Raw genomic sequence first — 23,823 nt, 5'->3', positions numbered from 1 at the left:
GGACATTTTCCTTTTCACACCATACACAAGAGTGGTTGAAAACCCGGTACATATCAAGTGTTTTCTTTACATTTTAGACCCATCTCCTGATCGGGACCCGGTGCAGCGCCAGCAGAAGAGTTAAATAATGATACCGTTTGGCTGCAAAAAAAAAGGACATGAGAAGTTTGAGGTTTCTGCAGTTTTCCAGGGTTAGTCCTGATGTTTTCAGGGCTCCTGCTGCACTTTTTTCCCCTCACGCTCCACCGTCTCGTTACTTCTTTGTATCTCCCTCTCTCTCCTTTGTCTTTCTGCTTGTACTCGCTATCACAGGCAGTTCAGGGCACAGTTTTAGGCAGATCACACCAAAGTGTTCATCTTTTAAACCTCTCCTCTTTTCTCCAAAGTGGTTCCCTCTGTCATCAACAGGTTTCATCCTCCTTCCAGCTCACAGGAATCTGAAAGCGTTCATCGTTTTGTTCTGTCAGTTTGTATCATCAGTTTCTTCCCTCTTTTCTCTTCTTCTTCCTCCTCTCTGTCCTCAGATCACACCGTGGTCACAGACAGCAGAGGGTTGTAGATTTTCTTCCCGTCCGGCGACCTCGAGCCATGAGCCAGCAGCTCCTGGATGGTGATCCAGTTGTCGAGGATGCGGCGATTCCTCTTCTTCATGCTCTTCTTCTGGCTCAGTAACAGGATATTGTTGCTGGGGGAGTCCTGTCGGGGGTGAAGCTGGCCGTTCTGGGATGACCGGGGGTTTTCAGCCCCTGTTGATGCTGAGGAGTCCCTGGAATAATAAAAACAATACTGTTTCAGACCTCTGTCAGTATCATGTAGAGCTTTTACACATTTTAGTATGTAGCCCCTGAACAGTTTTGATGATGACATGTTTTGAGCATCTTGTTAGCATTGATTAAAAAAGATGACATGAGCTGGAGAAGATAAAAACTTATCTTAATAACAACTCATGATGAAAAATGTTATCTTTCAGAACTCCTGGGCTCTGCGTTCAAACTGCATAACTGCAAATTAATGCCAAATATTTTCCAAAGCCTTAAATCTGCTTTGAGCTTCATTTTTGGCTCTCAACTGACTTCCTGTTATGTGAGAAACTGCTGAAATCTACTTGTTGTCAAGTATTTTTATGCCAGTTTTGACCGATTCCTACAGAGACACGATATCTTCTACTCGCAAAATAAAACAAATATTATCTTTCAGCAGTTTGTAAGTCCTACTGCCAGTGCTGAAAGACTCATTCATTTTCTCCGCCAAGGAGTTCACCCGGGTCTGTTTGTGTGTTTGTGTGTGGCTTGTCAGCAGAATTACACAAAAACTACAACTTATTTTTCAAAAAAACTTGGATGAAAGGGTGTTAACATCGCAGCAACATCAAAACTAATGAGGGCACATGAACAAACAAGGACTTAAAACCAATAAAAGGTGATCAGGTAGCTTAAATCCATTTTCAGCTGTTTCATGAAGTTGTCACAGAAATCTAGAGATGGCGACGATTAGAGGAGAACAATCTATGAACTGGGTGCGACAGCTTGAAGAGCTCAGTCATCTCGGGTTTTATAGCAGCTTTGACAGCCAGTAATTTCTGTTCAGATGATCTAAGAGGCCAACTTGGCAAATAAAGGAGAAGGAGTTGAGCAATGTACCATTTGTGTTGCAGCCAGTGAAGGGAGGATAACGTTCCTTGATGTGAGATCTATTCTTTCTAGTTAGAAGCCGAGCAGCTGCAACAAAATACTTTCTGTTAAAATTAAGTTTTATGTGCACATTTTTTTCGTGCACATTTTAAATGTCCTGCTCAACCAACTTTACAGTTCTGTGCAGCATCGGGCGGCCATTTATTTCCACCACACTCCTCGTTTTGATCAAAGTTACGTAATCATTGCTTGATAATCGAGCGGTGAGCGGGGAATCCTGCCTGAGGGAAACTCAGTCAACCAGTGATCTCAAACCTTTCTATGCAAACGTTGGTTCGGTTTTCTGACACTATAGCTTGTAAAATGTTTGCAGCACCAGTGAACTCCTCTGAGCACGCTTTGAATTTCATCCTGCAGCCTCAGATAAAAAGTGACTTCAGTTCAGAAACAACATGTTACTCAGTGAAGTGCAGTGTTCCTCCTGCACTCACAGGTTTTCACTGAGCTCACAGGTGAAGGGAATGATGCTGATCAACACCTGTAATGGTTCAGTGTGTTCAGGCTGCACACTGGAGTCAGCCTTTGTCTGACAACCAGCAAGAGACACAAGATGACTCGCTGTTTGTTTCAGAATTTGGGATTTCCATAAATTAAGTCTGACTGAAGGATTATTGGTTTGGATTCACGAGGAGCCTGACTTTGGGATGTTTTATGGATTTTTAACACACTGCAGGGCATCTCATCAGCAGAAGAAGGTAAGAGGATTTTGTTGTTGACATTAATCTTCAGATGTCATGATGTGGTGGTGAACACAGGGTGAGCTCTGAGCTCCTGACAGTGACAAACCACAAAGAGAACAATCATTTAAAAGCAATAAAACATGTCCTGATAAGCACCGTTCTCCACCAACACCCCTTTGTGTAAATCAAGGTACCTTAAACTACATTTGAAATATTTAATAACTCAATAAGAAAGTCATATGTTCTCTCAGTGATGTAACTCCATAATCCATTCGGCATTGGTTGTTTCAGTCAGTCAGACTGCTTTTCTTTCTAAAGTGTCGATAGAACTGGACTTTGTCCTCTACCTGTCTCCTCTGAGGTAGTCGAGGCGGCTCTGCATCATGAACTCTCTTCTCCGTCGGTATTCTCTGGCTCTCAGCAGCTGCTGCTTCCTCTCCTCTTTGCTCCAGTATCGGCCCTGTTGGAAAACAGTTTGGAAGACGTTTATCACTGGTTTTAACGAGCACTTTTACAAGTAAAGATAAGTAAAGAATAGTCATGATAAAGGGAAATATAAGGAAGTCAAATCAGTGGTTAGCGTTGTCGTAGCAGAAGTGAAGTTCACTGGTTGTTCACTGCTTAACTCAAATACTGAGTAATTACATTTTAAATATTGTAACATCAGAGGTGAATATTTCAGATTTATTCTCTCTCTTAGTTACTCTCACAGTGTGAGAGTGTTGAAGGTACTGCAGGCAGACCAGTACATGCAAAAAATGACGTTTTTTCGAGGACATAGTTTGAAGTAATTAAACAAACATTTCGATTAAGTAGTTGTTTGTTTCGTAAACCTTCATGATGGCTACCGTGAGTCAAGAGCTCAAAAGCCTCATCATTCGGGACCGTCTTAACTGAGAGAGGGAAGTGCATCTATGATCAATACTTTGTACACCGTCAGGTATCCATTCCCTTAACCTCCACTTGATTGTGAAATGAATGCTGTTCAGACCAAAGACTTGCGACGAGACAAGATGAAACTTTTCAGGCTTTTTTACAGCTGGATATTGTTTGTAGCGCTTACTTGCTGCATTTCCATTTCTAGAATTGATGAAATAGTGAAAACAAACGGTGTATGTGTCGCACAGCAAGTATGTGGTGGATGGTCTGTTTCATACAGTCACAGCTATTGATGCAGTGATCCTGTCTTTACTCTGTCCATAACTGCCGTTTCGACCGGAAAGTGACTTAACCAGCTGGCTTTGCTGCGAGCTGCTGATTGCATTACATTCTCAAACCAGCCGCCAGCACAAGCTGAGTCGCAGGAGATATGATCAGTCAGCTTGAGTGGAGCTGAGATGGGCCAGTCACACTGCTGCAACTGTCCCCGGCTACGCTCTAAAATGGTTAAGTCTCGTCATAAATCTTTGGTCTGGACTGGGCTTTATCCTCCTCGGTTGCTGTGAGGGCTGTGCAGACCTGTTTCATCTCACTGGCAGCGTCGTCGTCAGTTGTCATGCCGCTGCGTTCCTCTCTGATCTTCATGGCTCTGGCCTTCAGGAGACGATCTCTGACCGGCCGCTTGGCCACGTAGCGAGTGCCATCGCTCCGGATCTTTACCTGTACACAAAGAGGACAAATCAGCAGTTAGCATTTAGAGACAGACCTATATGTTTTCTTTGAGCTCACTTGGTCGGGGTCCTTTTAAAACACTGTACTGCATAATCACACCATTTACCTTCCACTCCATGCGTTGCGGTGAGGCGGTTGGTGATGAGTGTGTCATCCCGAGCGGTAAGGCCAGTCCTAACCGCGAGGCGCGTGTACGGTGGTCCTCCAGACCACAGGGGGCGCTATTCACACTCCTGGGGCTGGCTGGGCCGCTGCTGCCCGTGCCCATCCCTCTCTCCTCACCCTCGGCCCTCGCTCTGTCTCTCACTCGGTCCAGCGGGTCCACCAGGCCCTCGGAGGGCAGGGTCATACAGCTCTGGTAGCGCTCCAATGGTTTGTTGTGGCTGTGGTGCCTTCTGGTGAAATAGGGACTGGACTCTGCACTTCCACCTCCGGGCCTGTCGATGGCTCCACCTGCAGTGATAATGAATGAATGAATGATGAGTAATCAATGTACAAAAATGAGAACAAACAATAGACAGAGAGGCAGAAGTAAACAGCGTAGTAGCTGCAGAGTTAGCATCTGAGGTGCTTCGACTGGAGAAGCACGTGTTGCGTACCTCTGGAGCCCCGCCCTCCGTCAGCCACACCCCTTCTTGAAGATGATCCCGCCTCTCTGGTCAGAGACCTGAAAGTACAATGTCCAAAAATCATTTAACACAAAAATAGACACACAATTTTACAAAGTTTAAACGAACATGAAGTGTAAAAACACAAAAGGAGACCTGAACTTGGAGGGTGTGGAAGGGGTGGAGCTTGAGCCGTTTGCCACGTTACCATTGGCTGCTTCGTACTTCCTGTAAGTGCTGGGGGAGAACGAGCAGCTGAGGTTTGAGTGGCGTCTTTCCCTGTCGCGTTCCCGCCTGTGACGCCGCGGCGTGAGGGGGGAGTTCAGAGGTGGGAGGCGAGCGAGAGGGAGGAGAGGAGGCGGTGACATCAGTCGTCTCCCCACTTCGTCTTCATCTTCCTGGAGAGGCGGGATCTGTTCTGTGCTGACCAGTGGCGTACTCCGGCAGCTCTCTCCGCCGGTGTTGTAGGCGCTGGTGCTGTCTTTGTCGTCGGACCGCTCTCGCTCCGGGAGCTCATTGATGGCCGAGAGCTCGTGGTGATGAGGGTCGTTATCATCGTCATCGTTACATCCATCCAGACCTACAAGGGAGGAACTTTTGTTAATTATTGTATAAACATCTGTAAAGTAAATCCGCACAGTTTCACACTCACATGTGGAGACAATTCACTTCATCTTTGACCGGGTCAAAGAACGTTTTATTTTTAAAGTAAGATTTTTGACAGAGAAATGGTTATTACATAAAACACTGACAACAATTTAAATAATTGAATATTGTAAAGATTGTAATTCTTCTGTGAAACACATTAACACACATTAAATCTCCATTTTCTTTCAGCTGAAGCCTTTTTTATCATAAAACCTGGAGCTGTGACTGAGTCTCTGGTTGCCAAGCAACCTCACAGTGACAAGATGCAGAACTCCTCCAAAAAAACCACAACTTGTCTGAAGTCATAAACTGAAATAAGGTGGGTTTTCTCACTTTAAAAATTAATAGATATCAAGGAGACACACATTCCCATGCCAGCTGTTGTCATGGTTACCTGCTTCAGGAGGGCCCGGTCGCCCGGCTCCGGCTGCCACCGTCTCCTCCTCCATCATCCAGGCTTTCAGACATCTCTCTCTGAGCTGCTGCATCTTCTGTGCTCGGAGGATGTTGCGGCACTTGAACTCCAGGTGGCGTAACTCCTCCTCGATCAGCGCCATCTCGTGCTCGCTCAAAGTCGCATTGCAGTTCACGTCCACCACCAAAGAAGAAGGAAGAGCTTCCTGCCCTGCCTCTTTTCTCTCTTCCTGCTCTTTGACCTCTGCTTCGACGTCATCGCGATCGTTTTTCTTTGCTTCTCTTTGCTGTTTTTCGTTATGTCTCTCGTACTGGCACTTGATCTCCAGCAGCTCCTGGTACCTCTGGCACTCCTCCTCCGTCAGTCCCGGCATCATCATCGTCAGAGGGGGCTGATGGTGGTGGTGGAGGTAGTGCTGCAGGTCAGAGGGCAGAAACCAGCATCAGGACATGGACGTTTTTCATTGCTTAGACATTTTTAGACTTTATATTACCGCCACCAAACCCCCAACATTAAGTTTCCTGTCACAATCATTCATTTAGCATATGGGCGTGGCCTATATCAGTCAAATCAGCTTCATCCGAGGAAACGTTCATTAGTTAATAGCGAAAACATAAAAGCAGCAATCACATAAGTTGACAATGACCACACGTTAGCATTTAGCTCAGCGTGGCTAGCATTCCAGTAATAAAGTCCAAATCTCTTTAAAAACGACCAGCAAAGTGTCCAAACATCAACCAAACTGAATGTTGGATGAAATAGAAAATAAGCTTTGAAAAAGATCTCCACTCCCTCAGTCGGTATAATGTCTTTTCTGTTTGTATCTCGAGGCACTAAAACACAGCAGAGGCACTGGTCACAGCTCTTGTTGCTATGAGACGACTGACAGCCCGACTGAAGTGCAACACTCCAGATGATAGCTCACTGGTTTTTCTCTGTGCTGAAGCAGTTCAGACGTCATTCAGGTCATATGAGGTGTTTAAAAGAACGAGTCAAGCTGTATTTTATTTTTGTTCTTGTCAACAGATGATATGAAAAGCTCAAACTCAACAATGTGTTTGTGCATCTCTCAAAACTTCCTGGCTTCCTTTTTAATTATTCCAAACATTAAATCTTCTTCATAAATATACAGTTTCATTTTTTCTAAAAGTAAAGTAAATTAGCTGCTCATTTCAGTTGGGGACTATTTTCAGCAGTGGATGAATCCGCTTGTGGTGCTCTTGTGAGTATTTGTGGCAGCAGGTCTTTTTATGGGATTTGATGAATATTACCAGCCGTATCCTGTAACAGGAGCTAAACCTTATGTACCTTGTGGTGGTGATGGTGGTGGGGGCTGTATGCTGCTCCTCCTGTACCTCCTCCAGCTGCCCAGTCCAGACCAGGGAGGGAGTCTGAGCTGAGCTGGAGGTCTCGCAGGTGGAGGAAAGGAGGGGTGGTGTCTCCTCGGCCGTGCCCAGGACTGGGGCCGAGGCCGGGGCTGGGTCGAGGACTCGGCCTGGGCACAGGAAACATAGAGGGGTTGGCTGTCGTATACTAAAACTGAATATTATGGGTCATTAGCATGAAAAATCGATCAAATCGTCCTCTAAAACTCAAGAACTGACGCTGTTGGATTCAGTATCTGCCTTTCGTACCGACCCTGAATCCCCCTGTCCTACCTGGGGCTGGGTCCTGGTCTGAACTTCCTGGTGCTGCCCGGTGTGTTGGTGGTGTTGGTGTTGCAGGCACTCGTCTGATCACCCAGCAGGTCGTGTTCGGACCACTCCTCGTAGCGGGTGCTGTCGTCGGTCCGGCCCACTCCGCTGTCCAGCTCCTGGCTGTTGGACAGCAGAGGAGCCAGGCTCAGCAGAGGAGGAGGAGGTACAGGTGGGTCTCTGTCCTCCTTCTCTCCTCTCTCTCCTTCCTCTCCATCCTCATCCTCTTCCTCCTCCACATCCACGTCACCAACTGCACCTTCTCTACCTGCTACTTCTCCTGGGCAGGCCAGACCAACAGTTACTCCTCCTCCTCCTCCTCCTCCTCCTCCTCCTGCGCCCCGGCAAAGGCGATAATAGCCAGAGAGGTGAGAGGAAGTGAGGGAGCAGGAGGAGGCTCGGGGGTTTGGATGGAAGCCTCCTTCTTCCAGAGTCAGCTCCATGTCCTCCTCTGGATCAACTGGGTTTTCATTCTGGAAGGAGGCAGAGGAACGAGTGTGAAAAACAAAACAACACAAAATAAAATCTAGAATCTATGAGTGCTAATTTGCACATTTAGCACTTCAGCATTGCTAATCTCGACTATGTTAGCATGCTTTTATTAGCATTAATCTCTAATTTCAGCTGATGCTAGAGAGAATCTGATCGTTAGTATCTTGTCATGAACAGGATATTTGCACAAGAGATGAAACATCAGAGAATCACCAAATTCATCAGGACTTGTTCTCTTGGGACGATGATTGTCTGGACCGAATGTTGTTGTCTTCCTTCATACCAGTGGAAGCTGGTCTAACTGGGCGAATATGCATTTACATAGAGGAACATTATCATAAATAACCTAAATGCACCCATGCAAAAACTATTACCTGGTCTAAAATAGGTTTTATTTGTTTCTCCACAACCATTTGGCCTCTGGGAATTAACTCACAACCCCTTTGGGGGTCGGGACCCTCAGGTTGAGAAACCAAAGCTTTTGAAATCATGTACCAACCTTTAAGATGAGAACATCAGGGTTCTCGTACCTCGTGTATTTGAACTGAGCTCGCTGATTATTTCTTGAAATACAGAAATAAACAGAGCAGAAGACACAGAAAGACACAAGCTGAGGGCCAACTGCAGCCTCCTGCAACCACTGAGTGCAAAGGTTTTATTAAATCTCCATATTACTGTCAATACAATAATCATAAATCATCAGTGTTGTAGTCATCTTCTCAGTTCTGCTCAGTTTTAATAGGATTGTTATGTACGAGCAGCTTTTGGTCTTTACAAGTGTGTGACGTGTGTGCACATCTAACTGTGTATCTCTACTTGTGTGATTAAGGTTTCTGTGTGTGTTTGTGACCTTGAAGGAAGAAACTAGGTCACTTGGGATAAATATCCTCTCCTCCACTTCCTCTCTTCATCCATCATCCCCTCATCCTCGCATCATTTCATCCATCTCTGATACATTTACCTCCCCTCCCCCCCCCCCCCCCCCTCTCTTATCAGTAGACTTCCCAGCAGGATGTTGTAAAATACATTATGTTTTTCTGCTTCTATAAAATATTTCACGAAATAATACAAAATAATATAAATATATATAACACCATTAAACATCCTGAACGGTTTCATCGTGTATCAACATCTGTTTTTGTTTTTGTGTGATCAATAAGATTATTAGTAGATTTCTGGATAATAAATATCCAGAAATCTACTAATAATCTTATTGATCACACAAAAACATCGTAAGCTTTTCCCAGAGCTCCAAACTGCATCCAGCAGCCTCTAGGATGAGGTGATTAAACAGATCTTGAGTAAAGATTTTGTCTTTGAAGCTACTGTTTCCACAGTCAAAAATTGGATGTTCACTGTCAGGACGTTAGTGTCCTCAGACTTAAAGCCCAGCGGCTGCAGTGCTGATTGCACTTCAGACACCTGCACATATAGAGACTGACAATGTGTGTCCTGAATGTAGTGCCGGAGAGATCGTCATTTAATATAAAAGATATTTCATGACAATCTGGATGGTAGTTGTGCAGAGTTTATCCGGTGTTACACAGACAGACGTGTGGACGTACGTAACAGTTTACCCCTTTTCCAGGAATGGTAATAATAAACACAATTCAATTTAAAAACACATTTATCGAACATTATTCTGGGTGTTTTCTCTCTCTTTCATTGCTGCTCTCACGTCTCGTTCTAATTTGTTTTTTGCTTCGTCGATGAAACATCCATCATCTCCTGCTCTCTCATAACACGGAGATGTGACGGGCTGACGTGTCACAGTTGTCTAAATACTGACGGGCCGACAGAGTGACGGCTCATTTTATTTAGTTGAAATGTGACTTTATACACACACACACACACGCACGCACACACGCACGCACGCACGCACACACACACACACACACACACACACACACACACACACACACACACACACACCGTGCAGATTCAACACTGAATATGTATGTATGTATGCATGTGTGTTTTTAACTGACGTGTATGAATACGCCGTCCTGCAGTTCCTCCTCTGTCAGCAGATGTGGACACACTCTGGGACCTGCTGTCATGCTAGTAACATTTATCATGGCTGTGTGTGTGTGTGTGTGTGGTGCAGACACACAACCTTGTGAATTTCCATCCTGCAGTGCAGATCACAAATTCATGTTTGCAGAAGTCGGTGCTTGAAAACGCCGTGCAGAGTGCATCAGTTTTTTTAGAATATTCTGTAGTTTGAGGTTTATGATGCTTCATCATGATGTGCAGTATTTTGACAATATGCTCGTCATTTTATCTTCACTGTGTAGGAGTTTTAATAAAATGTATCATTCATAATTTCAAGTCTCAGATCGCAGGCTGTGACTTTGGAGAATCAGGCTTTTAACTGAGACAGGCCATTATTTCAGAGATGTCTTTATTTACTTGGTTTAGTACAGTATGTGTGGTTATCTGTGTATGTGGTGCATGGCAGGACCATGTTGGCTTTGTGGTTTCAGCCTCTATTATTTCATTTTATTCAGCATTTTTCTGTACCACCCCCTCCAGTGTATTCTGTCCTTTCCTGACGATGTTGTTGAGCCACACTGTTCGGCAATTATTTTCTGACAAATGACTTCATTTTGTGCCTTAAAGTCACAAAATTGAATCTGTTGCTAATATGGAATAATGATGATGTATGACTGAATTTTTCAAGTATTACACATAAAAGTAATGCATTTACTTATGTATAATACTTGAAAAACTGCATTAACTTAATTTAAGCAGAGCAAGTTATTTAATTTACCCACATCAGCTCGACAGGGTGGAAATATTTTGCATTAAATGATCTACTTTACATAGAACGTACGTAATTGAAATCATATATGTAATTTAAAAACTTCAAGTCAGTGCTTTAGGGAAATTATTTATTGAGTTTAAGAGTAGCGCGGCTCCTTTTTAAGAAGAGAGCGGTGCCACGGCCGTGTTGTTTGGGGAGTCACTGGCACTGCCATTGACCTCCAACCTATTCACTTGTTCAGGTGTAAGGATGCGTTGGTTATTATAGTTATTCTTAACGCCTGTCACTGGGTCAGATGAGGATTTATCCAAGTCAAATAAGTCATAAAATTAAGGTTATTTTTATGGTACAGAGTTAACGATGGACTGAGTCTCAGCCTGAGGACAGAAGCTGCTCTGTAGTCTGGTGGTACGGCATTAAAACACAGTTTACTTCCTTTCACGGCCTCCACAGGGACTGCCAGAGTCAGCTAAATGAAAGCTCCTGGTAGTATCTTTAATTAAAAAAAAATGACTTCAAGTAAAGCAACATGCTGGTTCATGTACCAGATAATTATTTTTTTTAATTTTGTTTGAGAGTTTTACCTGAAGACTCTTACCTCTAACCATGACTATAATTTTAGAAACATCATAACTTCCAGTGTCCTGACGTTTCATCTCCCCAAGACCATAACAACAAAAATGAATTCATCACAGTAACTCTTCTATTTGTATCTCTCTCTGCACCTTATTGTAAGTGAGACCTCAGGCCTGAATCAGGGTCAGTGTTTGCTTAGACGACCGATCAACCACTCGGACTACTTCTCTCAGCTATTCTCAAAGTTCTGTATATTGCGCCTCAGACTGTTTTTCCCTTTTTGTGCCTCAAATACAAATGAATGCTCTTTACTCATCTAGACTGCATATTGAATATTCTTCTTCAGTATTCTTCCTGGTAAGTTTTGCTCCACAATCAACATTGTAGTGGGTAGAGGGCAGAAGATCAGCTCTCAGAATAAATCGAGTCAGGGTTCAGCCTGACGGTGGCATTTAGAGAAATATCACGAGGTCACCAAAGTCAAAATTCAGAGAGTGAATGTGTTCAGCAAAAGTTGTGTTTGAAACTGTGAGGGTCAGGAGACCAAATCATAAGAAAAAGTTAAGTTTGGTCTAGTAGTGCTAGAGGGAGGTCACATAGTCTTCACATTCATCGATAGTACTAGGAGGGAAACTGATTTCCTGCCAAGCAGCTGTTAGTTTCCTATATGTTGAATCTGTTGGTCACAGACAGATCAACAACCAACATCGGGCAGAAGGAGGTGAAGACATAACCCGACCACACTGTGAACCAAACTATGGATCTTTGCTCTCCTGTCGGCCACCTGCAGCAGCAGCAGCAGCAGCAGCAGTGACACGAAGAGAAAGTAGGTTAGTGAAGTGGGCTGCCGGCGAGAGAGACGGTTACACCTCCAGGTTTGGATGTGATGACTATTTCTGGACCTGAACACAAGAGCGTTACTTTGTTTTATATTGTCTTTATATCTGTTTATCAGGAGCGCTGATGTGGGGCGGTGGTTTAATTGTGATGTCACCTCTATATCGGGCCGGGCCAGCAGCAGGGAGAAGTTGGTGCTGTCCTCTCTGGTCAGAATGGCCACCGCTTCCTCTCTGTTCTGAATGTCCACGCCGTTGATCTAGAAGAGATGAGGGGAGGTAAAGAGATCAGTTACTGTATATATGTAGATGTATATATAGAACCAGAACTGGAAATTTGTCTTGTTAGGTAAGAGGGTTAAAATCTCTGGGTTTTGGACTGCTGGTCAGACAAAGCAAAACATTTGAAGACATCATCTTTGATTCTTGGATGTATTTTTCTTGTCTTGTTATTAACTTAACAACCGATTAATCCAAAATAATAATAATCAACCCATTCTCACTCCCGACATGTTAAACACTGCAGCTGTTACCCTTCTTGTGTCACTTGTTGAAGCTCCCGTCTAGAGCCGTAGAATAAAGAGCGAGAAAAAATACAGAGTCTGGACTTTCCCTCCAGAGACGAGGGGTTTGCATCGTGTTGGTGACCAAGAGTGAAGATTTGTGAAGTTATGTTACATAAGTTGACGTACCTAAATGACATAACTCAGTTATTTTAACCTAAAGTAGGATCTTTTCCAGAAGAGTGAGGAAAAAACAGAAGCACATTAAATGCTCTTCATGTGAGGTTTCACTTGGATGAAAGATGTGTGTTTCCTTTTAAAATACGAAAGTAGAAAACATCTACACGGCTTCAAAAACATGATTATAAATCATGTATGAATGTCACAGGTGTGTAAATATTATAATCACACGTATGTTCCCAAAACTTTCAAGGAGACACCACATCAGTCTAAAAAGGCCTTTTATCTCTATGACATCGCTGATCCACTGTCTGGTAACCATGGCGATGCCAGGTGCTGTCGATGCACTTCATCTCCGACGCCGTTTTCTCGAGGCCGTCGGCGGTGGGGTCAGAGGATAACGAGCGAAGAAATGTCAGGGAGATAAATGTATTCACACTCGGTCACACTCGTGTGGGCGTCGCTTCAGAGCCGAATCCAAAACAAGTTTTCACAGAACAAAAAGGTTAAACTACTAATTACCTCCCACTGACTGCTCTTCTTACATGATTAAACAAATCTGATGTTCAAGTGTTAATTCTAATACAGACTCAATGCCTTGAATCAAAAACAAACTTTAAGTGAAGAAGGAGCACAACGCGCAGTTCACTCCTTCTTGGTTTGTAACAATATTGTTAATAAAACAGCGTGAATCATATCCTGGTATGTGCTGGACTATTGATGGTCTGCTGAGGTTTGACCTGCAGCCGCTACACCCTGCAGAGAATCACTGCTGAGTCCCGAGGATCCAACGTTTTATTTTTACCCCTACATTTTGTGTTTGTACAGAACAGTGAGACGTACATATGTGTAACTTATATTATTTATCATTAACAGTAGTGTTGGTTATTTGCAGTAAATCCCTTAAAGTTGTACAACATCATTATTAGTTTAGATTCAGATAATTCAATATTCACCAAATGAGAACAAATCTAGAACTGAACAGAATTTATTAACAAATAATAATCGCTGGCAATAAATATTGTTTCATTCTAACATATAATGGAGGAAATATAAATCACTTAAAGTTTGTTTTTGATTCAAGGCATTGAGTCTGTATTAGAATTAACACTTGAACATCGGATTTGTTTAATCATGTAAGAAGAGCAGTCAGTGGGAGGTAAATAGTAGTTTAACCTTTTTATTCTGTGAAAACTTGTTTGATTCGGCTCTGAAGCGACGCCCACACGAGTGTGACCGAGTGGGATCGGTTCTGTTCTGCTGTCCGACAACAATCTGATGGCGGTTTCTATCGTCTGACAATCAGCTGAACTGTGTGGTGGTAACTCAGGGTGACAACGCTGTCTCCCCCTCCATCTCTCTCTCTCCCTCAGTCTATTTTTAGGACAGCAGTAACTGGGCTGCTCACTGCTCTCTCTGATTGGACGAGGCCGTCCCCGGGGTTGCAGGTATACATTTACATAGTTTGATTTGGAGCTATTATTAACACTGATAGAGCCAGTTAACGTGGCAGAGGACACGTCTGTGTTTTCAATCTGCAGGAGTCGTACTCAACTCACCCTGAAGGTCAACACTCACGAGGTCTTTAAAATGAAAAAGGTTCGACCTCTGAGTGTGATCAGTAATCCTCGGCTTTATCTAGTTACCGTTAGCTTATTAGCTCATGGCTCAGTTGCTCGTCTGAGTTCAGTAAAAGAACGAAACTTGAATTCAGATGGTGTGCGGTTGTTTTTTTTCTGTTTAACACATAAAAGAGGTGTTAAAAGATCCTTTTTCTGACATTTTTGGGTTTATTTTGTTCATTTATTTCACTGAAAGCTGTCTTACATCACCCAGCTGACACTACGGGGCTGTCAGACTAACTCCTCTTGAGGTACAAAGTGATATTAGGAGACAGGACAGCCGAGGCTAACAGGTTAGCATGCTAACTTCAGTAGATATCTGTAACACAGACTTGATTAAAATCTGACTGCAGTTTTCAAACTGATTTTCAATATTTAGCTTGTTTTCTTCACATTTGAGACATTAATTGTTATAAATATAGAGTAGAGTTTTTTATCATATTATTTAGATTTTACATGCAACATTTAAATTTAACCTTAGGTTCAGATTTATTTTTTAATTAACATTTAAACATTTTTAAATATTTCAGTTTGAAAACTTAAGTCAAATTTCTTACGTTCAGCGTCCCATAACAGACGTCTTTGACATAATGTCAGCACTGTTGCTTCTTCACACTCTGTTGGTGATGTTAATTAACTTTTTACCTTTTTTAAATTGCTCCATTAATGCAATAAAATAGTTTTTTCCATTCAGAAGAGAGTCGTCAAATGTCTAAGATCTCAGGGAGAGTAAACAGTCGTCCCCAGTAAAGAAACCCGATCATCAGAATAAATGTCGGTAATGTTTCTGGGAACCACTAACATGTAGAAACTTTACGTTCTTCAGGTTGAATTTTATATTGTGACAGTGCCATGGTTAACATCTGGTTAGGTTTAGGCACAAAAACCACCAGTTAGAGTTTGGAAAAGGATCATTTTTTAGCTCCACATACCTGAAAACATACCTGGAAAAACTTCCCAGCGTCTTGTTAAGAATATCCAGTGGTTTGACGCTTACAAATATTGAAACACGGTTTCAAGTCGTGATCTCTCAAGCTGACATGCATCCCCTTCACTTCACATCATGTCAGTCAGCTCATATACGTGTAATGTGAGCGTGATATAACACATATTGTCAGTTTAATCAGTGGTTTACAGAAATGAAAAAAAGCCATTTCGTTCTGGTGCCTGGGCTGAATAAAGAGAGAAGGACCGGGTCAGAGGGAGCTTTAGTGTTTGTGTACCTGAAGTATCCGGTCACCCTCTCTGATACGTCCGTTCTTGGCTGCTATGCTGTTCGGATTAACCTGAAGTGATGGAGGGAGGAAGAGAGAGGTAAACAAAGCACTGAAGGAAAAGACGGATCAATAAATGACCTCGTGAATTAAGAAACCGATAAATGAATCACGACTGCGTGACTACATGAATGAGTATGTCGTGAGAGCCGGCTCAGTGAGGAAAAAGAGGTTGGATGAATGATTCAGAGATAAGATAATGAATGGAGTGATTAGTGGATGGATGTAATAAATAAGTAAACAGAGAAGAAACTATACGTATGAAGGGTTAAATGAAGAGGAAGATGAGAGAGTATTTGAATAAGAAACTGCCTAACACATTTATGAGCTTATGTTTTATGCACATGGAGTGAATATATAAATGTTGGAGGTTGGATGAATGAGTGAATAAACTGAGCAGAGTGAAGAGAAGATGTTTTCTGTCATCACCTCTCCGACATAAATCCCAAGATCCTCCTCGTCGTCCGTCCTGTAGCAGACCGTCAGACCCAACTTCTCCTGCTGACTGGACTTGTACAGCTCCACCTCCTGGAGGAACAGAGGAAGGAAGAGTGATCGATGGTCTGAGCTGGTTCATGAAGGACAGCGCTGGTCTTTAGCTGCTCTTCAGACCAGAAAGTGGAACAGTGAAGTTCGCCTCATGAAATAAGCGACGCTAGAAGCTTAATGACTACTCGCAGGGCTGGGGGGTGGTTTGTTCGATCTTTGCAGGTTTCAGCTTGTCCTCAGTTTTATTTGAATCTTGAGAACAAAGAAAGAAAGATGAGGATCAATTTAAAGAGTTGTGCTGCAGGATTTCCTCAGATTTCATATTATCTGGCCAGGATATGAGGAGGACGGCTGAATCTCTCACCTCAGTGGATTTTAAATCTAATCTGAAACGTCCAAGAAAACCCAAAATGCATCACTGCAAACCACGTGAGGACGTTCACTCTGCTTATCGGTCAGATGTTTCTGGGTCGTGAACAAGAAAGTAAATAAAGGAACAAGGTTCGTTGTTCTGGACTGGTGCGTGTTTCTGTGAGAAGCCAGATCACAGTCCACCACGACCAAACCACTTCAGAGCTGGTTCTGCATTGTGTTTTTTTGCGCACACCTGAGTGTTCACAGCTGCCACAGCTAATCACACCAAAGAGGAAACATTAAACCAGAGTTCAATCACTAACGAGATCAGCTGGGACTAAGAAAGGTCAGCGGCAACCATCAAAGACCATCTGAGACTATGAAAGTCAAGTCTTGACCCTCATTGCAGCAACGACCTATCTGGATTATCTGGAGGGCGTCGACAGAGCAATCAAAACTGAGGTGATGCAGGGAGGAAATGGAGGATGTCGTCCAAGGAACAAAGGAAAGTGGGACATTAAGGAGTGATTTGAGGGGATATAATGATGGTAACGATCAGGAAGTGTCTCTTTGGGAGAAGAGGCAGAAAGAGCGAGAAGGTTTCCACTTTGTTGACTCCTTTAATGACTCAGTCTCAGGAAACAGCAGCGAATCAGCCGAGCAGAAGCAGAGAAAAGTGCCATTCAAGCTAAACGCAGCCGTCCATTAGGCGACTGTAGACTGAACTAAGAGCCTCTCTTCAAAGGTTAACACCAGTCTGACCGTCACTTCTCCACTGAACACGACGGCGTGTACAAGTCGATTTGTTTCAGTGACATGTCAGGAGGCTGTGAATGAATCTGCAGCACAAGCAGAAATATCTATATTCCCTCTTCTGTCCTCCTCACTGCTGCTTTCCATCCACCAGGTCTCGTTTCAGTCATTCGTGGTTCAGTTCTTCGTTGATGTACTTCCTCCTCGTCTGTCTTCATTCATTTTCACACTCAGTTATTTTATCTTCTCCTACTTTTCTTCATTTCTTTTCTCGTTTCTCTGCTGTGATCCCACATTTAGCTTTTTCTTACCTCCTAACCTAACCCTTCCTCCTCATCACTTTTCAGCAGTCTGTGCCTCAGAAGACATTTTGTCGTATTTTGTAAGACCTTCAGATATCCTGAATGACATCTTCCCCAACACTATGGCTCATCAATCAACTGTGTTTGCAAGAAAAAAGGAGTCTTTCCTCTCTGAGCGAGTTTGTTCTCTCGCCGCAGCAGTGAAGACGCACTGCCTGCTCAGTTTATTCCAGATGTATTCATCTGGCTGAAAGGCTTGCACGTGTCCTTGTACATGCACTTTTCATGTAGTCGCAGATGTGCAGCTGGGGATGCCAGGAGTTCCTCTCCTGCATTAAGGCTCAGTAACAGAGGTTAAATACTTAAACTGTGGAAACCATTGACAGCCAGTTGTCTGACAGCAGCAGAGCTCTCACCTCGTACTCCAGGTCATCCTGCCTGTCCACCTCATGGTTGGAGACGTCGAAGTAGTCATCGGGGTCGTTGTACTCGAACACACAGCTGGAGGGAGGAGGGAGGAAGAATCAATCCCCGTCATATCTACCATTATTGATTTTTCATGCCTGATCTCATTTTTCCTGACACCTAAAAAGACAACAGGTCAGGACTCACAACTCATTGATCCCATACGGTCCCACGAGGTGCGGGAGGGGGGGAGAGGGTGGAGGTGGTGGAGGGGAGCCGCCGCCGCCACCGCCGCTGCCGCCGCCACCACCTCCCCCCCGGCCGTGGTGGTGATGACCTCTGCTCTTCCCCAGCGTCACGATGTTCTGGAAGCTGATGTCCGTCTGCGTGGCGTTGTCGACGCAGTCGGGGATCGCCACCATGGCAACAGAGTAGATGGAGCTGCTGCCGGTCCCGTTACCGCTGCACACCAACGTACCTGAGAGGTGGAGGAGGGTCAGGTCAACCAAACACACCACTGTGACTGTTAAGATACAAAAGCAAATTACATTTTCAAATTGTAATCCGTCTGTGATGATTGTTCAGTCATCTGCTGGTGTTTGAGTTTCCAAACCAGCCACGTCATCAGGATAAAGTGTTGGCACTTAACGTTTGTTCGTGTCCTAGGCTACGTGCCATACTGACTTTTCTAAAACGTGTCATATCACGTTCACGTTACACATTCATGACCTGACTTTCATATCTGGAGGCTGAGGGGATGATGGTGGAGTTACAGGCGACAATGCTGCAAGACAGTGTAGTGACCTCGTTTCAATATTTGTAAGCGTGACACCACAATTGGGGCGACAAAAATCAGTAATCACAACTTGGGATATCTTCAGACATGTTTGCAGCAACTAAACAGGTTTTTAAAGCCTAAACATGATGTTTTCCGAACGTTAACCAAGTGTTGCAAGATTAAATTGAAAACTGACTCTAAAGACACATGAAATTACAACGTAAAGAAATTCAATCAGTGGTTTTCGGAGGAACATACATCGCCAACATTTATTCAGCGGTTGAGTTTATTCAAACACGTGATCTGGGACACCAAGCTTGACATGTTTGACATCTAACTGCACTTCATTGCTAGATTTAGGGTCAGAGTAGCAAGTTGAACCTAATTATTAAAGGATTGGATTTAAGACACTCTGCTGTTAACTGTGTCCTCTGAGCAAATTTAAATCAAAATCATCTGAGTTTGCATGAAAAAAAACGTCCAATCAGCTGCATAAAAACATGAACACAGCTGTGGGATGTTATGACTAATTCAGTGACACTTATTCTTTGCTCTTGCAAAACCAAAGATCTGATCAGATTACACATTATGTTGAGTGATACACATGATATTTGTTCTGTCTTCAACTGAAACCAAACTTAGTGAACTGACTGTTTCTCTGCCGGCTCCTGCAGACGTCAGGTGTTTGATATAAACTAGTTCAAACTGTAGTGGCAAAATGTATCATTTGCATTTAACCACATATATTGTTACCTTGCACTGTTATTTCATGTATTGACCTATAACCTTATGGTTTATTACACTGTTTAGCACTGTGAATTATGACCTGGCCTAACTATGAACTGTTTGACTCACTCAGACGCATGTCAGGTGTTGTGGGGGATCAGCTTCTCAACAGGGAGCATTCACAACCGCAAGTTCTTCAGAACTTGCCTTCTCTAGTTTCATGTATTGTGGGATCATCCGAGGCCGTCTGGCCAGCTGGATCTTGTTTCTCAGTGGATCTCTGAGTGAGCTACACGCTGTGACTTCATCTGTGACTCTTGGTCAGTCTCTGCCAGGGTGTGCTCAGTGGATGAGGCCTTTCAGCTGACACTGACTCTGTCTGCTTCTTGCTTGTCTGAATCATCTAATATTTGTTCACTTCTAAATAAGAATTTCTGCCACATAAACAACATGTAGTGTGATCAAAATCTAATGCAAAGGTGTTTATAGCTGTTACAAACTGCCACTCAAAGGCTGCTGCTGCAAGTCTCTTATGTTCCAGTGTGAGGAAATATTCCAGTTGAACATAAAACACAAATCTAAGACGAACATGCTCGTCGCCTTTAATGAGAAAAAACCAACATGAAGCTCAAGAACCTCAAAGTAAATGAAAACAGTAAAACTAAAGTCTTTTTTTAACAGTTTTTTGAGTAAACGAAGGATAAAAAACATATAAAGTCGGAGAGGAATCAGATGACATCTGACTGAAATTGAATCAGATAAGCAGAGCTGATAAAACGCTGCAGTTACATCAGAAAAGATGGTAAAAGTCAAGTGATAACACAGAAATATTTGATATTTATGAGAGGAAAAAGATGAGAGGAAGTGTCAGGAGATATGACGAGGAGGAAAAAGATAAAAGAGGTGAGAAATGTGACAAGGAAGAGCGCGCAACAGCTGCTGAGACTAGACGGGACGACGAGAGATCAGATGAAAATGTTAGATGAGACGTAATGAGGCAAGAACGTGGGAAAGAGGATAAAGCGAGGTTCGGGTTAGAAGTAATGAAGCGAGATGATATTAAAAGATGAGATAAGAAAGACGAGAAAAGAGGATTTCTGTGTGACAGCAGCTCAAAGCTTCAAAGGAGGAACACCTGTGTGAAATGAAAAGAGGTAAAAACTCTGATTGAATGATAAACGCGTGCTCGTGCTCGTGCTCGTGCTCGTGTCTGATGTTTGTTGGATTACCTTTCCTCCTGTGACTCTTGCGGATCGACCCGGATTGCTGCAAAGACTCCTGGGAGTTTTGTGGTCGGTCTAGTGGGAGCTGAGAGGGCCTCCGTCCTCTGACCTGGACAGAGGATGAGACGTAGAGTATTTAATTAAAAGAGAATAATTAATATACAGTAAATGAAGGAGAGATACTGTTCATATGGAGCGTTATAAAGGAAACGATTGTTTTTTAGGCTGCACAAGTAAATAAATGACTTTTGTTTGAGTTTTGTTTCCTTAAATACTTTTGTATTGAAGCGAGTTCGGCCCAGTGAACCTCACTGAGGTGAGACTGCATGTTCGTGGTGTTGCTCTGTTTAGTTTCCAACAAAGACGACATGTTGCCTCATTAAAATCCCTCAGCTCGCTATTCTCAAAAACACTGCCAATCAGGCCAATTAACCTGCTGCCATGACAGCTCTGCGTGCATTTTCTTTTCAAAATAAAAGACCAAAGATGTTTGATATTCGATATTGTGAAAAACATCACATATGACAGCAAATGTCGCAATATTCGATAATATCTAATATCAAGTCTAATCGCCCGGTAGAGTTTTTTTTAAATATCTCGCAGCATTAGCATTGGACACAAATGTGCACACACAGAGCCACAGGACCACACAGTGGTGTTGCTCTAGTCCACTGATCAACACGTGGCCATCACACACCAAGACATGCTGCAGTGTGTCTCTAACCCCAGCCAGCAAAGGCAGGGACGAAGTGAAGGAGTGCAGGCCGGGATTTTAATTTCGGAGCCTTTTAATTACAGACGTTAACACTGTTTCCTTCTTTTGATGTCTGACATCACGCTGTGGACGGCAACTGGCACGTCTGGTTGATCGTGAGACTTTTAAAATGTTTGTTTTTGTAACAGTTTGTATTTAGTGCAAGCGGCATGTACGAGTACAAAGCTGAAATCATGGAAAATGAAACGGTCACCCAATCTATCATGTGGATTATTTTGCTGTGGATTGTAGAGACTTAATACACCCATTCAATGAGAACATTTTAATTACATTTGAGGAGCTCTTGTTTACATTACAGTAATTTTCACTATCACTCCTAACATGACAATATTCAGAATTTGATACGGGTCATGTAAACAGCATCTTCTGTTTGGATATTCCTTCTTCTTCTTCTTCTGAACGAAGCCTTTTCTGATTAACACGTGTGATTTCGCTGGTCGTCTTCTTGTTTCAGGAGCTTTCAGAATATGTTCTGTGACGTTGTAAAAAAACTCAGGTAGAGACGCCTGCACAGAAGAGCAGCCCACACTTCTGGTCAGAAGGAGAAACACATCTACTTTTAAACATTATGAAAGACTTGGACATCAGCAGGTTTTTGGATATGTGTAAATATTGCAACGTCGACCTCTTCAAGAAGTTGGTTGATGGGGGCAGGATCACCAGCACTGCTGCACGTAAATATTGTGTGCATGTAAGTGTAGTCATTGACTTTTAACAAGAGAGAAAGCAGCGTGAGGCAGGATCATCAGCTCTCCCATCTCATCTTTCTCCTGTATGTTCTTACTCTCCATTAGAGCTCGACATTACAGACGATGTGCTTCGGTGTGAAACGCTGAACAAAACTCCACAGGACCCTTTAATGAGAGCAACACTAAATACACGCCGGGCTGGTGTGTGTGTGTGTGTGCAGTTTATTAAAAAAGGTCGAGCTTCGTAGCTTTTCCTGAACTCCTGTGGTGTTCACTATCTGACAGAAACACAGTGCACAGATCCTCTGGCGATGTCTCTGCTCGTCTCTGCATGCATCAGGTGGACGGCGTGATCGTGTTAGAGAAAAACAGACAGTTAGGAACAAATCCCACTGTGACCTTAAACAGGTCTTTGTATTTAACACGTCCGCGGCAGCAACGGACACGGGAATAATAAAAATGTGTTGCTGAGTATCGTTTCAGAAGAAAAAGGTCATCGGTCAGTAGATCATCCAGTAGATTTTATGGCTATGAGACATTTTTATTTGACTATATTTGAATATAAAATGAAATTGATATCATAGCCTGCAGGTGGCGCTAGAGGAACGAGCGTGGAAAGCCAAAAAACAGAAAGGGATCATTATCTGGGGAGCATGAATGAGTTCAGTTCATTTAAAGTTCAAATAGCTTCTTCTGATGTTCTCTGAAGGTCAGTAAATCAGATCGGACTGTGAATATCTACAGTGCAGATCTGAGCAACAGTCTGGAGATGTTTGCTCTGAATCAACGTGTTCAGCGTTATTATATTTTAGCCCTTAAAGATCACATTACACGGCCCGTACTACCTCTGCTGTTTCCTAAAAAGATGAAGACTACAAACATCTGAAGAATAAAATGAATGATTCAAGAGTTCAGAAATCACCTGAGGAATATGATTAAGAACCTGAAGGTAAACCAGAGGAAAAAAACAGCATTCAAGGTCACAGGCCGGCTAATAATGAATCAAGGTAGCTGCATAACTCAGAGTCTGCGGTCTCCAGAGTTTGAGGTAATAAATCAACTTTAATCGACCTGTTTTTGAAATGCTTCGTGTTTGGTTCGAACACACTGGAGTTTTTTTCTTTTTTCTTTTTTTCTGCAAAACTACGACATTTTGCAGAAATCTGGAAAATGGGTAAATACCAGTTAAATTCATGTGAACAATCATTATCCTCCCATATTTCACGGCTCTCCACGGCTTTCCAAACATGACGGTCTGCACCTGCTTCTCATTACCCGCATTTCCCAACACTGGAGGCTCGCTTTATTACTTGGAAATCATTTCTGAAAAGCAGCAACTGCTGTGGCTCATTCTGCTCTCATTAGAGGACTGAGGCCCAGTGGATGTGTTTACATGCACACACTGATCTGGTTTTTGCTCTTTTATTCTCAAAAAGACAATAAACTGACCTGTTTGCGTGCGATCGATTCAGGCAGCAGATCGTGCCGTGTCATCTTTTAGCTTCCACCTTCCAACTTTCATTAGTGGCCCAGAGAAATAAAATAAACTGAGCGTTTACCTGCAGAACCTCCCATTTTAAATACTGGGTAACCATAACAACAGGACCTCTCGCTGAGACATCAGTTAACTGTCAGTGGAGACGCGCCGATAACCTTTTTCCTTTCTGATGCTGATTCTGATACCAGTTTGTTAAATATATTTTATGTTATGTGCTTGAAGTTACACAAGTTA

At 43.1% G+C, this 23,823-nt stretch overlaps 1 protein-coding gene across 1 annotated transcript in view; it reads right to left on the bottom strand.

The window, feature by feature from the left end:
- Positions 1-525: 525 nt before the first annotated feature.
- The window catches only part of LOC140999920 (PDZ domain-containing protein 4-like), a 44,534-nt gene continuing 21,236 nt past the window's right edge, over positions 526-23,823 (bottom strand). Inside the window, exons 3-18 of the mRNA XM_073470499.1 lie at positions 20,634-20,736; positions 18,108-18,378; positions 17,912-17,996; positions 16,027-16,125; positions 15,547-15,609; positions 12,177-12,278; positions 7,709-7,820; positions 7,312-7,663; positions 6,962-7,148; positions 5,633-6,068; positions 4,747-5,170; positions 4,582-4,649; positions 4,089-4,435; positions 3,830-3,970; positions 2,719-2,831; positions 526-766 (exon numbers count right to left, since the gene is read on the bottom strand). Coding sequence (XP_073326600.1) covers positions 526-766; positions 2,719-2,831; positions 3,830-3,970; positions 4,089-4,435; positions 4,582-4,649; positions 4,747-5,170; positions 5,633-6,068; positions 6,962-7,148; positions 7,312-7,663; positions 7,709-7,820; positions 12,177-12,278; positions 15,547-15,609; positions 16,027-16,125; positions 17,912-17,996; positions 18,108-18,378; positions 20,634-20,736 — 3,144 coding nt within the window. The remainder of the gene's footprint in view (positions 767-2,718; positions 2,832-3,829; positions 3,971-4,088; positions 4,436-4,581; positions 4,650-4,746; positions 5,171-5,632; positions 6,069-6,961; positions 7,149-7,311; positions 7,664-7,708; positions 7,821-12,176; positions 12,279-15,546; positions 15,610-16,026; positions 16,126-17,911; positions 17,997-18,107; positions 18,379-20,633; positions 20,737-23,823) is intronic.

Source organism: Pagrus major, chromosome 7 (assembly GCF_040436345.1).
Source record: "Pagrus major chromosome 7, Pma_NU_1.0".
NCBI classification, from domain to species: Eukaryota; Metazoa; Chordata; class Actinopteri; order Spariformes; family Sparidae; genus Pagrus; species Pagrus major.
This window is presented reverse-complemented; position numbering and strand designations above follow the sequence as displayed.